Source organism: Pezoporus flaviventris, unplaced genomic scaffold (assembly GCF_033815535.1).
Source record: "Pezoporus flaviventris isolate CSIRO_AGI_PZ_B2104156 unplaced genomic scaffold, CSIRO_AGI_Pfla_v1 ptg000007l, whole genome shotgun sequence".
Taxonomy (NCBI): Eukaryota; Metazoa; Chordata; class Aves; order Psittaciformes; family Psittacidae; genus Pezoporus; species Pezoporus flaviventris.
Genome location: NW_026892555.1, coordinates 49,676,299 through 49,691,305, shown reverse-complemented (window position 1 = coordinate 49,691,305; position 15,007 = coordinate 49,676,299). Strand labels below are relative to the sequence as shown.

Genomic DNA, 15,007 nt, shown 5'->3' with positions numbered 1-15,007 from the left:
ACAGACTATATAAAGGATTAAATTAGCTGAAGAACATTGAGATAAACAATTAATAGCTACACAATTCTTCTGAATAATGTACACAGGGTCAAAATGTGGGTGGAAAAAGTAAGATTTTGAAAATGTAAGACTTTTTGAAAGAGGATTATTGATGTTTCATTCCCTAAACCTGTTTTTAGGCAACTGTCAGATTTCCAGATCAATGAGCATTCACACATCCATTGCAAAGATGGGAAGGCAAGGCAGTCATGGAAAAACTGAAGAATCAGACCACATGCTTCAATGTTTTACTTCTCTTTTTGACAGTTTTGGCATAAGACGTTCTACCGCAAATCAAGACCCTTTACAGGCAGGTCAACCAAATAACTAGATGCTTCCCTGCTAATTCAAAGATATACTCCCCCCTGCTGCTCTAATTAGGGTATGAACCCTAATTACTGTATCTCATGATTTCAATGCCTATTTACCTCCCCCTCTTTATATTAAAATTGTTAAAGGAAAAAAGTGTAATTCCCAGGAAATTTATTCATATATTTGATTTGACTTACATTTAATTGCATTTACAAGTTGATTAGTAGTTTCTAACCAATTTCTGTAAACACCAATGGACTGAGATAATTGGTCTCTCTCCTTTGTAAGTGTTGCCATCTGTTGCTGCTTCTTGAAATCTACAGAAATATATGTATTTTTAGAAGAAAAAAACAGTAACATAGTTGGTTTAAACATGAGCAAAAACCTCTGCTATTACACAGTTTTGAAGAAGTATTATGGACATAAAAATAATTGCTTCTAAGGAAAAGCAAGCTTTTTAAAGTAACTGAAACATACCATTGTAAAACATAAATGACAGACGGTATGGTTCCAAAGGTCTTCTCAAAGCTGGAAGATCTGGCTCGAATACAAGAATATATTCAGTGCTATCTCTTCCAGGACTATTTTCAGCCAGCACTAGACTCTAATAAAACAAACAAACAAACATACATAAGTTTTATATTCACACTTGCAGTGACACAAAATAAAATAAAACATTCTTCAAATGCTAAAGTTACCTAATGCATGATGCCTACACAATATTACTACAGTTTTAAGTATTGGCTTGGAAATGCCTTTTGCAACTATTAAAGAGAAGTTAAATACAAATATTTAGCAGTAAGTGTTTTAATATTTAAGAATTAAGATTGTCATTTTACCTGTTTAAAGAGCCTTATTATTGTTGGCTATATATTTAAGAGACATGCTCAGAAAAAAATATTCCCTGCAATGTCCCGCAAGACCTCCTCAGAGGTACTTCATTCAGCTTGTGAACAAATGCAAACAGAACATTAAAAAGAAAGGCCTGATGTATAAACGCAGAGAAGGGAAAACAAACTATTCCCAGTGCTCAGTTGAAGTTACTGCTGTTACCATGGAAGTAGACAGCAGGTCCCAAATGAATAAAGAATATATATCCAAACACTACCATGAACATCAATCCCATTTTTTATCAATTCCTTATTGAAAAGGCAAACTAAATCCTTCGCCTTTCTTAACAAACACAGGAAATATTATAAAACTATAAACAATGATAGATAGAAATAAAATTAGTATAGGTAATATCTAAATGTGCTGTTACTTTGGGAAAGGTATCATGCATAAAATGAATAATGCTTATAATAAAACTCATACTGTTTCCACCTTTAACATGTAGAAATTGCTACTCAACTGGCCAAATCAAGAGAGAGGTAGTTGCAGCCTAAAAGAAGAGATAGATATATAACCTTCAAAGAAAGTCTTTATGGCTTTCAAAAATATTGCAGCTACATATTTAATTAGGAGAAGTCGGTATGGGAAATATAATTTCCTTAAGAAAATGTATACTAATGAAAATCTAAACATTTTCCCTCATTAAACCAGTTTAGTATTCCTGAACCTCAGTGTAAGGGTAAACATGTCAGATTATCATTTTCATTACAATGATAGTAATTGTACGTAATTATATTTATAAACAAGATGGAACAATTTCAAGATACGTGAAAAAAACAGTGGTGTGTCCCATCCCATCCCCATTAGTCATATGAAAAGTACATTGCATCACAACCAACAAATCCTTTCCACGAGCTTTGTGAGTTGTCTAAAGTAAGAGAACTTGGTATAAATTAGACAACTGAAAACTGCCTGAAGAGAAGAAGAAATACACGATTCACTGAAATGGAATTACTCCCAATGGAAGACTAGGAAACACAAGTTACTGTCAAAAGCAGTAAAAACTCATCAAATCACAATAGAGTAGAAGAATGTGACAACCTCCTCCCACCTTAAACCAGCAACATTTAAGTAGAAATAAAAAGCATCTGATTACAAAAATCTTGTAAAGCCCCCAAAAAGCCAAAAAAAAAAAAAAAAAAATCTGAAATATGCACTGCCCCCCCCCCCCCCCCCCCCCCCCCCGGGTTGTCAGTCACTGTAGCAGGACTGGAGTATTTAGGTCACAATGGCTAAACAGCGGGTTATTAGCACATGGAGACAAAAAAATTGCTATTTCTTCATCAGTGAGGAGTCTGAGAAATTATCCAGTAACTTTGTCTGAACTGTCAGACTTCATGCTATGAGGTTATTAATCCCTTAATAGTATGAAGTTATAAACATCTGCTCAAATTTCTACCACAGGTGTAAATGCAAGATTTGCAGAGAAAAATGCTAGTTCATCAAACCACTGATTACAGATGACCCCCTAGCTATGCTTTTGCACTTTTTCCCACCTCATCTGCCCAAGAAAAATGTGCTCAGAAACCAGTTAGTAAAGTACTCCTGAAACATGGCTGGGGAACAAGAGAAATTCAGAGCGTGCAATAAATCAATTAGTATATTAATTTTATCTGATCCTTCATCCATGCATTTTATTTTTCTAGCTTGTTTTTCATACATATTTTGTCACTTTTCCTTATGGATCAGAGTAGACCTGAGCTTGACAGATTGTTTAGCGAAAAATGTTTGCCTGTGTTAACTGGATTTTTCTGTTCTTTGTTGTTATCAACAGAGAATTATTTATGCTGTGTCATTAAGTTTTATCTATGCAGTTCCATAAAAGCAGTTAATGTACTGAATAAAATAAATTATGAAGATTTTAGTGATTCTAATGGGGTTTTATTGTTGTGATTTCCAAGATTTACTGCATGATTTTGTAGTTGTTGTTAAGGCAGTGTCTGCCTTCACTTGGCACACACTGATGCTGGTCTGCTGGGAAGCTGCTTTCAATGAATAAGTTAAAAACCGTGGCTGAGGAAATTTCTTTAAAAAGTTGGATTCTTCTTCAGTACACCTTCTACATGCTTGAAGATTTCCATAGCCTTCAGGATATATACCTATTTCACCACACGAAATACTGCTATTTACTGAAGTTCTCTGTAGGCTTTTAAGAGTGATGTTGTGACCATTCCACTCAAACAGATGTGTAGCTCTATGCTCAGCTGGGTTTTCTGGTGTGTTTCGAACAGCTTCTGGTTTTGGGCATAGGCATGTTTTAATTTGTAACTTTTATATTATGGTTTGTAACAATAGTTACAAATGGTACAAGTCTTAAAAATTCAATCTGTATTTGTTGAAGAAAAAGTGACTGTGATGACGTAACTCCAACGTACAGTACTTTCAGAGGTATGCATGATGTTACAGATAGAGATTTAAACTGAAATAAGTCAAGCATTTTTAATGGTCAAGGGTACTAGTAGCTGAAATAAAGCGTAAGGAGAAGTAGAGAAGGGGCAGCTTTATCTTTACTTCTTCAAATGAGGATAGGATGCCTTTCTGCAATGCATATATATAAGCCTAGTCAGCTTGAGAAAATGTAAACAGAACCTGGAAAAATTTCATTACATATATATGAGGATGTCAGACTAAATGATCTCAAGATCATATCTTAACAGCCAGATAGTATTACAAATAAAAATGTAAAATACTACTAATATTAATGGTTTAACTACAAATTAGCGAAGTGCTATTTACATGTGAAATTCAAAGACTTATCCTGGATCCCCCTGTATGTTCCATTCCCTAAGTGAATGTACTTGTAAACTTCCCTTGCTTGGCAAGGATAAACAGTTTAAGAAAGTCCTTCCTTCAGATTTTCTGAAAATCAGAAACCAAATCATAAAAAGAAATGATTTATCTACTTATCTGCAGGGGAAGGCTACAAGAGGGGATGCTAACCCTCTACAAAACATGACGAGGTGCAAGATCAACTTTGAAACTGTAGGAAAATAGGCCCCATTAGATCCATTGTTCATGGAGCTAACTGTATTTTATTCACACTTACAATTTCAGCTGTTCCTCTGTTAAATGGAAACTCAACTGTACTGACTTTCCCCTGAAACTGTGGGATCTCCGTATCATCTTCATTGGGGCTCTTAATTTTTGTAATTATTCTGCCAACTAGATCAGTTCCAGTGGGGTTGTTGTATTCATCCTGTAAGTAAGAAAACCAAAAAAGTTAGTCTGGAACATGAATTAAGTAATCAGTTTTTGTACTCAACTGGGTTTATGTGGCAAGGTGCTGGGTGTGGGGGTGCTGCAGGGGTGGCCTCTGTGAGGAGAGGCTAGGGCTGCCTGTGCTGGCTCCAACCCACTCATCACAAAGCACAGCTCGGCTCTTCAGCCAAAATAGTGGCTGCTCTGGGAAAATATGCTTTAAAAAAGGGCAAAAATGCACTGGACAAGGAGAAGGTGGAAAAAAGCCATGAGAGACAGAAGAGGGAACACCAAAGTGAGAGGAGGAACAGGGGATAGGGAAGTAGGTGCCCCAGGCGCCAGAGCAGAGATTCCCCTCAGCTTGTGGGGAGACCACGGTGGAGGAGGTATTTCCCTGCAGTCTACGAACGACTATGGTGGAGCAGATATTCATACGGCAGCCAATGGAGAGCCCCATGTTAGAGCAGGTGAATATCTACTAAAGGACTGCAGCCTGTGAGGACAGTTCACATTTGAGCAGATCATTACTGCAGTACTGCATGGAGGGACCCACACTAGAGCTGGGAAACTGTAAGGAGCGGCAGAGAGGAGCTGTTACAGACTGACCATGTCCCCCATTCCCCACCCTGTGCCACTTGGGGAAAGGTACAGGAGTCTGGAGTAAAGTGAGCCTGGAAAAGGTAGGGTGGAAGGTTTTGCTTTACTTTTTTTGTCTTTGTTTCTCGCTACTCAAATCTAGTTTAATTGGTGATAAATTAAATTAATTTTCCACAAGTCAAGTCTGCTTTGCCCATGGCGGTAACTGGCAAGTGATCTCCCTGTATCCCTGTGAACATTCAAGGTTCAGGAAATCTTATTTTTTTGTAATAGAAAATACCTAAGAGAAACTGCCTCTGGGAAGAAAAATCATGGAGTGAATCATCTGCTATACGTATGCATTTTCCCCACTAGAATTTATTCTTAAAACATCTTTTTTTTTCCTGTGGCAACAAGAAATGGGTTTCAATTGCCTAAGATGCCTGACAGCAAGGACTGCAGGTTTCAGTCATCTGTTTGTAAACAAAACACGATACACCTGTCAAAGTGGAAATCATAGAATCATAGAACAGTTAGGGTTGGAAAGGACCTTAAGATCATCAAGTTCCAACCTCCTGCCATGGGCAGGGACACCTCACACTAAACCATGCCACCCAAGGCTCTGTCCAACCTGGCCTTGAACACTGCCAGGGATGGAGCATTCACAGCTTCCTTGGGAAACCCACTCCAGTGCCTCAACACCCTTACAGTAAAGAACTTCCTCCTTCTATCTAATCTGAACTTCCCTTGTTTAAGTTTTAACCCATTACCCCTTGTCCTGTCACTACAGTCCCTAACGAAGAGTCCCTCCCCAGCATCCCTATAGGCCCCCTTCAGATACTGGAAGGCTGCTATGAGGTCTCCACGCAGCCTTCTGTTCTCCAGGCTGAACAGCCCCAACTTTGATGCCCATCTTTTGATGCACATCATTTTTGTGAAGTTAATCTGCGGAAAGATAGCAGCAATGCCTTACAGGAAAATTCAATATATTTTTAGCACTCTTACACATTTCCCTAATTGTGATTTTGTATTTAAGTATAGTTACCGTTACATGGAAGCATAAATCCTTAACCAGTGTACGGCTAGCAAGAGCTCGAACATTTGAAACTGCCGGAGTAGCTGGTAAAGAATCAGGTAACAAGCGTACAGGGTCATTAGGTACAACGTCAAATGTAATCTAGCAGAAAAAGGAGGAAGAATAAAATAACACAAAGTAAAATAAAGACTGATATAATTCACCTTGCACACATAGGTTGCTGAAAAAATACGGAAACAAATGCATGTGAAATCTACTGAGAATCTTGAAATAAACTAGCATGACCAGTTACATTAGGTTGCAAATTATGCAGCTCTCTTATTCCACAAAATTTCTGCTTAATTATAAAAGCTACTGAAAATATAGTTTCATAATCAGCACCTTAAAATCAGTAACTATTAAAAATAAAAACACATTTTTGCAAAGCTTGCATGTGAGTGTATTTGTATTTTGAACCGACAAAGTATCGTACTTTTCCCAAATGATTCTGTATTACATGCTGTTGGCTACATGTAATTAATTATAAATTCAAACCTGATCACTGGTGAGAATGTTTGTCTTATCCATTGCGAAGGCAAACTGGATATTGTAAATGCCAACTCGCTCTGGAACCACTTTATCCCTAAATAAATCAAAACCAAAAACCAGGCAAAAGTGAGTCAATATTAAAGTGACAAGTATATAAGTATGCAAGCAATCTAAATTCTGGGTAGTCCGCCAGAACTAGTTAAAAAGTCCTGTTAAATACTCCTCTATAATCACGGAATGCTTAGGGTTGGAAAGGACCTTAATATCATAGAATCACAGAATGGTTTGGGCTTGAAAAGACTTCAAGATCATGTAGTTCCCCCTCCATCTAGACCCTCCTGCCATAGACAGGGACATCTCCCACTAGACTATGTCGCCCAACATCTTCCAAGAAAAGACCACTAAACTGACAGCGTTCTTGGTTCAGGATTAACATCCAGCTACAGAAGATGTTAAATCAGGGTTAAGTCCACTCTGTCTAACCTCCAATTCTACAGCAGTTGAATGTAACATTGAAAGGAATGTTACTAGACAAGTGAGAAGTAGATTATGTAGTCTCTCCATTGCTAGCATTTATCATAATATATTAGACTCTTCTCTACTAGACTCTTCTCTACACCCAGATTAAACAGATGTCAAATGTATTTAGGGAAGAACTCAATCCTCATGTTCAATGCATCTTGCTAGTATCTCCTACCATTCTGTAGCACTGTATCATACTAATTCTGTAACAATTTATTATCAAAATCTAAACCTCCTTGTTTGTATATCAAACTGAGTTTTGTAAGTTGTGTCAATAATTATAAAATGAACACTGCTATACCTGAAGTAGAAGAAACCATCTTCCTTGTCATTCTTCACTTTACTACAGCTAAATACTGTAACCTAAAAAGATGAAAAAAAAAATTAATGCCATATACTGAAAGTTCAAGTACCTTACTTGCAATCACTGTATTTGTAGCACTGATAGCACACAGTAATTAAATCACATCACTTATAATTTAGATAGTAGTTTCATGTTCTTAATTCTCAGACTCTTTTCTTTGCAAGATTCATGGTGTCGAATTTTAACAGTCTCCCTATTATTAATTAGTTTCTGCAGAGTGCTAACACTTGTGTCCTCATTATAGCCTTGACATTTGAAAAATCTGCCAACTTTTATCAGGACAGATACCGATAAACAAATACGACTTATACGTAATACTTGTAATTTAAAATCTAGAACAAGATATTGATCTAAATTAAATGAAGGGAAGTTTCTACTATTAGTTTGTCCTATGATGGCATTTTGATACCCATTTTGAAAACACACTTTGATGACTTACATCAACTGGCATCCTATTTCCAATGCTCTGTGCTTCCCACATTTTCATTGAAATCCGTGCTGGATTAATGTTTCTGATAATGTTGTCATCTTCAGAAAGAACACTAACCATAAAATCTGTAGAATGAAACCCAAGATTTTCAGGATTATTTTTAATCAGAATTAAAAAGATCAAACTCCATGCATGTCTGTTGTCTCCCTCATACTTAAAGGAAAACCACACAAAACTCGCATTCCAAACACAACTCAAGCAACAAAAAGTTTAAAACCAGATATGGAAAACCTTCTCTCTCCAGCCCTGTAATTAGACCAGGTAACCATCCTTAGAAGAGAAACCACCTACTTTATCAAATGAGTGCTTTAATAAAACCTCTCAAATTTCAAGTCTACTTTTTCCACATTATCATTCTTAACAAAATAGCAAGCCAGGCTTCTAGTTAAGTAGCTTACTCTTTTTTTCAAAGACAGGAAATCCAGATCTCTGTCTTCCTTCACAAGTGCTTTAGCCATTGAACTGCTGGCTAGCAAGGTGCAGTAGTTGTAACAACAACACCACAACTACTGTTTTCCTCATCTGTCAGCCACTGTGTCCAGCTCAGACGTGGACCTGTTAGAACAAGTCTAGAGGAGAGTTATGAGAATGATCACAGGGCTGCAGCACCTCACCTGTGAAGGCAGACTGAGAAGGTTGGGGTTGTTCAGCCTGGAGAAGAGAAGGCTCTGGGGGAACCTTAGAGCAGCTTCCAGTGCCTAAAAGGGGCCTGTGAGAAAGCTGGAGAGGGACTTCTTGCAAGAGCCTGTAGTGACAGGACAATGAGAAATGGCAACCTGGTCTAGTGGAAGATGTCCTTGGCCATCTTGGAACTAGATGATCCTTAACGTCCCTTCCAACCCAAACCATTCGATGATTCTAAGAACTTGTCGAGAGCTCTCTAAGAAACCAAGCACTCTGCATCAGCAGGATCACTCACATTCACACAGCTGTCAACTCCTTCAAAGGCATTTGCAAGACACTAATTCCCTGTACAAAAATCATGTAGTTTCCAACCTGCTCCAATTTCTACATTTATCTATGTCCTGACTTAATTATATTCTTTATATTCCTTCCAGTCCAATAACCGTCCAGTACTGAAAATGTATATACTGATGAGAAGTTTCCCTAAGCCCTCCTGAAACTTTTTTGAAATGGCATCAGATTTGCCATCTTATTTATTTCAAATAAAGCCCAAATTAAATAGTATTACCATAACAGTTAGTAACTTAACAATTCCATGCGTAAACTAATTTATAATTCTTAAGTGAATATGATCCAGTATAGGAAATTTGTTAGTATTTGTGTCATCAAATAGGTCTAGAAATCCTTTTAGTTACATTTCACTAAATTGTTACTGAAGTTCGTTTATTTTTTTTTTTTGCCTTCCTTAAGGAAGTATTGTCTTTTAAGTGACAGAATCTACTTGCTTTATAATTCACTTGTTTAGATAGGACTTCAGTTTTCTAAAGAATGTTGTTTATCATGGTTTCAGAGTGCAAACTGTGTTACTGCAAATTAAAAAGGAAAATTTTCTGGAAGAAAACTGCATACTTCACTGTATATATTTTCTGGAAGAAAAATATATACTTCATTGGCAAATTCAAGAACCATATCATAAGGGCTATTTATTTCCTGAATTAATGTAACTAGTTAGCATAGGTTTCTTATTCACGCCAAAGTTTCCCTATAGGAAAAAGGCAGAGATTTCAAATTCTCTTCTGCTTTTCACAAAAGATGTTTCCTCATGGTCATAACTTGCTGCTCTTTATTTGTTTTCTTTATTGTGAATACTACTGTGATAGAAAACATAATAAGGGGTTTTTTCTTTTATGACTCAGCAGTGTTAGTTAGAAAGTGAAGATCAACCTTTTGTGAGAACACACAATGAGAGAATATTTTTTACTGTTCACAGGTTACTTCTGATCACTTTTTGGTTCCTCTTGGCTCACAGTTTGCCTATAATTTCCTAGCTACCTCTTCTGTTACTATTCCACAGAAAATGAGGTGAGGAAAAACGTGAATGAACTAGATCATTTTCTTGGAAGATCACAAAATCAGAAATTTGATATTTCACTATGGACAGAGAATAGATTCTGCAGTTTTACCATTTATGGACACATAAAGCCAATAATTTGGGCCAAATAAATAAGAGGCAATTTGAAATGCTTTCCAAATATGTTGTATATATCTTTTTTTCTCCAAGTGTTACAGAGGCACCTCAGACAGAGCTGTTACAAAGAGCTGAGACAAAACAGACTAAAAAAAAAAAACCCAACAAAACCATGAGAAGAATCATCAAAATAGGTTTTCAAAGGTTTAGGAAGCTCTTGAGTGACTGCTTTCCACCAAAGTATCCTTATACATACCAGGAAAGGTACCTCCTGCTTGAAAAGAAGAACTTCTGTCATATTTAACATTCAAACAGACAGGCTTCTCAGGATCAGGCAGGACATTTAATGTGATTATAGGACAATCTAATATGGTCTTGTTGTATGTGGCTTTAAGCTGTAAAGTGTGCTCTCCCCTGAAATATACCAAAAATAGTGAAAACTGTTTTAAAATCTTTTCCAAAAAGACAATTTTCAACAGACTTTAGGTCTGAATCATGTAAATGAAAGCATGATAAATAACTAAAAGTTATCAGTAGTAAAGGGAAGAAGAGATTCAGAGCAGCCCTGTGGAGAAGGACTTGGGGGTGTTGGTTGATGAGAAAATGAACATGAGTCAGCATCAGTGTGCGCTCGCAGCCCAGAAAGCCAACCGTATCCTGGGCTGCATCAAAAGGAGCGTGACCAGCAGGCTGAAGCAGGTGATCCTGCCCCTCTACTCTGCTCTCATGAGACCTCACTTGGAGTATTGTGTGCAGTTCTGGTGTCCTCAACATAAAAAGGACATGGAACTGTTGGAACAAGTCCAGAGGAGGGCTATGAGGATGATCAGGGGAGCTGGAGCACCTCCCGTATGAAGATAGGCTGAGGAAGTTGGGGCTGTTCAGCCTGGAGAAGAGAAGGCTGCGTGGAGACCTCATAGCAGCCTTCCAGTATCTGAAGGGGGCCTACAAGGGTGCTGGGGAGGAACTCTTCATTAGGGACTGTAGTGACAGGACAAGGGGTAACGTTTTAAAACTTAAACAGGGGAAGTTTAGATTGGATAGAAAGAGGAAATTCTTTCCTGTTAGGGTGGTGAGGCACTGGAATGGGTTGCCTAGGGAAGTTGTGAATGCTCCATCCCTGGCAGTATTCAAGGCCAGGGTGGACAGAGCCTTGGGTGGCATGGTTTAGTGTGAGGTGTCCCTGCCCATGGCAGGGGAGGTTAGAAGTGGATGATCTTAAGGTCCTTTGCAACCCTTACTATTCTATGATTCTGTAAGTTACACAAGTAAAATCATAAGTTTAAAATATTATCTTATTAAATTTAATTTTACTTTAATATTTCATTAGCTTGATCTAGCAACTACAGCTTTAAGTTGCAGAAGACAGTAAAGTGGAAAGCAAGCATAGCTAATTAAAATGCTGCCTGATGAGCATTCTGCTTTGAAAGTTTCCAGACAGTGAATCTGCACTTACAATTCACATTTAGCAAAATGCACTGCAAGTGTTCAGTGACTTCATCACTACAGAAAAACTCATTTTCTTTACTGTATTAAAAACGTAAAATTTAAGGTTTTAAACAGAACTGAGAACATAGTGCTTAACTGCATAGGGGCTGTACTCCCCAGTTTTGGTTATGCTTTTGATTAAAACCAATGACTCTGCCAGCCATCTAAGGAGGAAACTTTTATCACTGTCCCAGATTGAATTATCACTTAATACTCTGATTAAAAATGAACACGGGTCATTAGGGCTACATCAGCAGGTAGTTACTAGGTCTATATTAGGTCTACTTGCTTGAAGAGCCCAGAGAGGCCATGAGGGCTGGAGCACCTCTCCTATGAAGACAGGCTGAGAGAGCTGGGCTTGTTCAGCCTGAAGGAGAGAAGGCTCCAGAGAGACCTTAGAGCAGCTTCCAGGGCCTGAAGCAGCTGACAAGAAAACTGGAGAGGGGCTTTTGACAATGGCAAGCAGTGACAGGACAAGGAGGAATGGCTTTAACCTGACATAGGGTATATTTAGATTAAATATTAGGAAAAAATTCTTTACTTTGAGGCTGGTGAGGCACTTGCACAGGCTGCCCAGAGAAGCTGTGGCTGCCCCATCCCTGGCAGTCTTTAAGGCCAGGCTGGACAGGGTTTTGAGCAACTTTGTCTAGTGGAAGGTGTCCCTGCACATGGCAGGGGGTTGGAACTGGATGATCTTAAGGTCCCTTCCAACCCAAACCTTTCTATGATTCTATGCTATAAATAGTATGATGTTATCACTGAGCAAGCCTGTTTCTCCAGTAATACACTGACAGCTAATATTCACCATTCTCCCACGAAAATGCAGGCATTATAAATACACTAAGCAACATCAACAGCATTTCAAATAAACTTTCTTCCAAATAGAAGTAGCACACAAAGATATTAACTACCATTAACTGCTTCAGAAGTTTAAGAACAGGCACTTATTGCTAGCTCCTAAGCTACCTACACCCAACCTAGTCTTGCAAGAAAAGCTCAGGGATACAGGGAGTGGATGGCAAAACCATAAACATGAAGACAATATAGAAATAATGAATTCAAAAAGTCAGATGGGACATGAAAGGGAAGCCAAGGTGGCTAACATGAAACAGGAGTCATGGGACAGACATATGCAGGAAATGGGACTTCATTAGTTCTACTGCAAATAAGAAAAAAAAATAATATATATTTAAAACTCTTTTGGACACTTTACCTAAACCTCTAAAACAATGGCTAGCACCCAGAGGACTGTGGTTTCAACACTCCTAAAATAGGTTCCTATCTTGAAAGTATAGGTCTGGATCTGGTCACCCAAAGGCTGTATATTTCACGCATTTTAAGCAGTTTATGACACCATCTACATTAGGTACAGTCTGACAATTATAAGCTGTGTTGTACCATGACCAGAAAAAATAGGATTTGGAAAATTAGAACAGCAGCTTCTCACAAAACCAAAAGCAGCAGGATTTGAACTTTATTTAGTTAAGCACTTAATTACTTATATCTCATTATTTTGCCTTCCACCAGCATATAAATAAAAAATGTTTGACCTTAGCTCTAGACTAATTCTGGTAAGTCCTCTGTGAAATATGCACCTTAAAAACATCTAGCCAAGCGACATATCAGCATTCAATCTCTTTTCCATGAAGTCTTCACTACTTACCTAGGTGCATGAATACAAATAACTCCCAGGTTAGCCCTACCAGTTTCATCTGTTTTATGTTGCTGGTTTGAAGAAACAATCTGTCAAAAAAAAAAATTTTATTCTTTCAATGACACAGAAGTAGTATCAAGTCTTAGAATAAAATGCATACCTCATTTGCCTGCATATTGCTTTCATGTGAGCAATGGCTTCGTTGTATTTTTGCACTCTAAATTAGGGAAAGACACAATTATGAATGCAATATTAAGAGGTTTCAGAACTCTCCCTGTCCATTTTGAACTAGGATATTTTTGTTCATTAATACGTAGCTTTAAGGTTTGGAAGACAGCAAAGGAAGCCACGGACACATTCTGAGTTCCTCTGTAATGAATTTCTCTCTAATGAGAGGAATCAACTTTTTCATTGATGATATAACTCAACAATGTGGTGCAAATGTCTGTCATTATTTGAATAGTGTTTGGCTTTAAATTGCTTTCCCTGTGCTATTTCAGGACAGATTTCAGGAGACTGAAGTGTCTAGTGTCCACTTACACAAAACCAATGTTTTTGGAATATTTGAAGCGAGCAATCTTCTTCCAAATTATTTTCTTTCCCAAATCTCATGTCAATAAGCTACAAGAATAAAACTATTTTAGGGAAAAAAAAAAAAAATTTGAAAGTTGGTTCATAATGGATCATCTATGGGAGTATGAATTTATTTTACCATGTCACCAGACAACAGCAATGGCAAAAAATAAGTGCTTAATGGTTCAAACGGAAGGCAGCTTTGTAAACATACATTAAGAAGGTTTCCAGACATTTCACACACTCTCTTGAAGAGTATATTCTATTGAAAATTATATACAAAATATGTTTATAACTGAAATTACTGCACATTACAGAATGGAAAGTTTAAATTTTTACAGGAACCTGTGCTTTTGTGCACTTCCACTGCTGAGCTGTTTTTATTGAACATAAACGTTCTGAGGGTTTCTTGATGTTCATCTAAGTTTTGGACCTGTAAGCTAAAGAATGGAGTATATGAAATTCATGCTGCAACTGCAGAATATCAGGCTTAGGAGACTTAGAGAAGGGAATGTGAAATATAGACAGACTGCTTATCTGAGAATTTCAGTTCCCAAAAGCTTTCCATTTCCTTTGGAAGACTGTGCATACAAGCTATTTCAACTGACAAGGCAAGACAGCTCTCTAAAGAGGCTCTCCAAAATCATAATAAATTTTGATCTGATATCTATTCAGCAAATATGCAGTTGGCTGCTCTGCTAACGTATAAAAGTAACTCTTAGAAATGATACTGGCATTAAGTTCTTAGACATTCGGCTGGTCTTCCATGGAAGAAGGCGTAATAGCCCAAAAGACAGCATGCCACCACAACATGTCTTTGATCAGGCAGAATGACCACTCAGTATTACTGTCAAGGTGGGATGCTTGCTCAAGAACAACCTAATTAAAAGTCCCAAGAAGCTGCAGTTGCCATCATAAAGGCAGTAGTTGGGGCAAACAAAAAAAGGGCAATAAAAATAAGTAATAGTAGCATAATTTTAAATTTGGGGAAATTAATTGTGAAATTGTGGCAGCTCTTGAGAGGATGAACAAAAGAAAGTTCTTAGCTGCTATGCATTCCAAGGTAACCGAGAGACACAAATGCATGCCAAGCAGGAACAAAAAGGGAACAAGACCAGCCCTACATGAAAAAATGTTATGTCCAGAGCTGGATGAATATATCCTTGATAATGTACCACTCAATATGACAATCTCTGCATGAACAGTTACATTTAATACTTCGACCTTTTTTCTTCAAGAACAAG

General features: G+C 37.6%; 1 protein-coding gene across 1 annotated transcript in view; it reads right to left on the bottom strand.

Annotated features, from left to right (window-relative positions):
* Positions 1 to 15,007, bottom strand: part of SMCHD1 (structural maintenance of chromosomes flexible hinge domain containing 1) — a 72,776-nt gene that overhangs the window by 10,586 nt on the left and 47,183 nt on the right. Inside the window, exons 31-39 of the mRNA XM_061448680.1 lie at positions 13,200 to 13,279; positions 10,305 to 10,462; positions 7,906 to 8,021; positions 7,404 to 7,465; positions 6,587 to 6,674; positions 6,062 to 6,193; positions 4,289 to 4,438; positions 829 to 955; positions 549 to 668 (exon numbers count right to left, since the gene is read on the bottom strand). Coding sequence (XP_061304664.1) covers positions 549 to 668; positions 829 to 955; positions 4,289 to 4,438; positions 6,062 to 6,193; positions 6,587 to 6,674; positions 7,404 to 7,465; positions 7,906 to 8,021; positions 10,305 to 10,462; positions 13,200 to 13,279 — 1,033 coding nt within the window. The remainder of the gene's footprint in view (positions 1 to 548; positions 669 to 828; positions 956 to 4,288; positions 4,439 to 6,061; positions 6,194 to 6,586; positions 6,675 to 7,403; positions 7,466 to 7,905; positions 8,022 to 10,304; positions 10,463 to 13,199; positions 13,280 to 15,007) is intronic.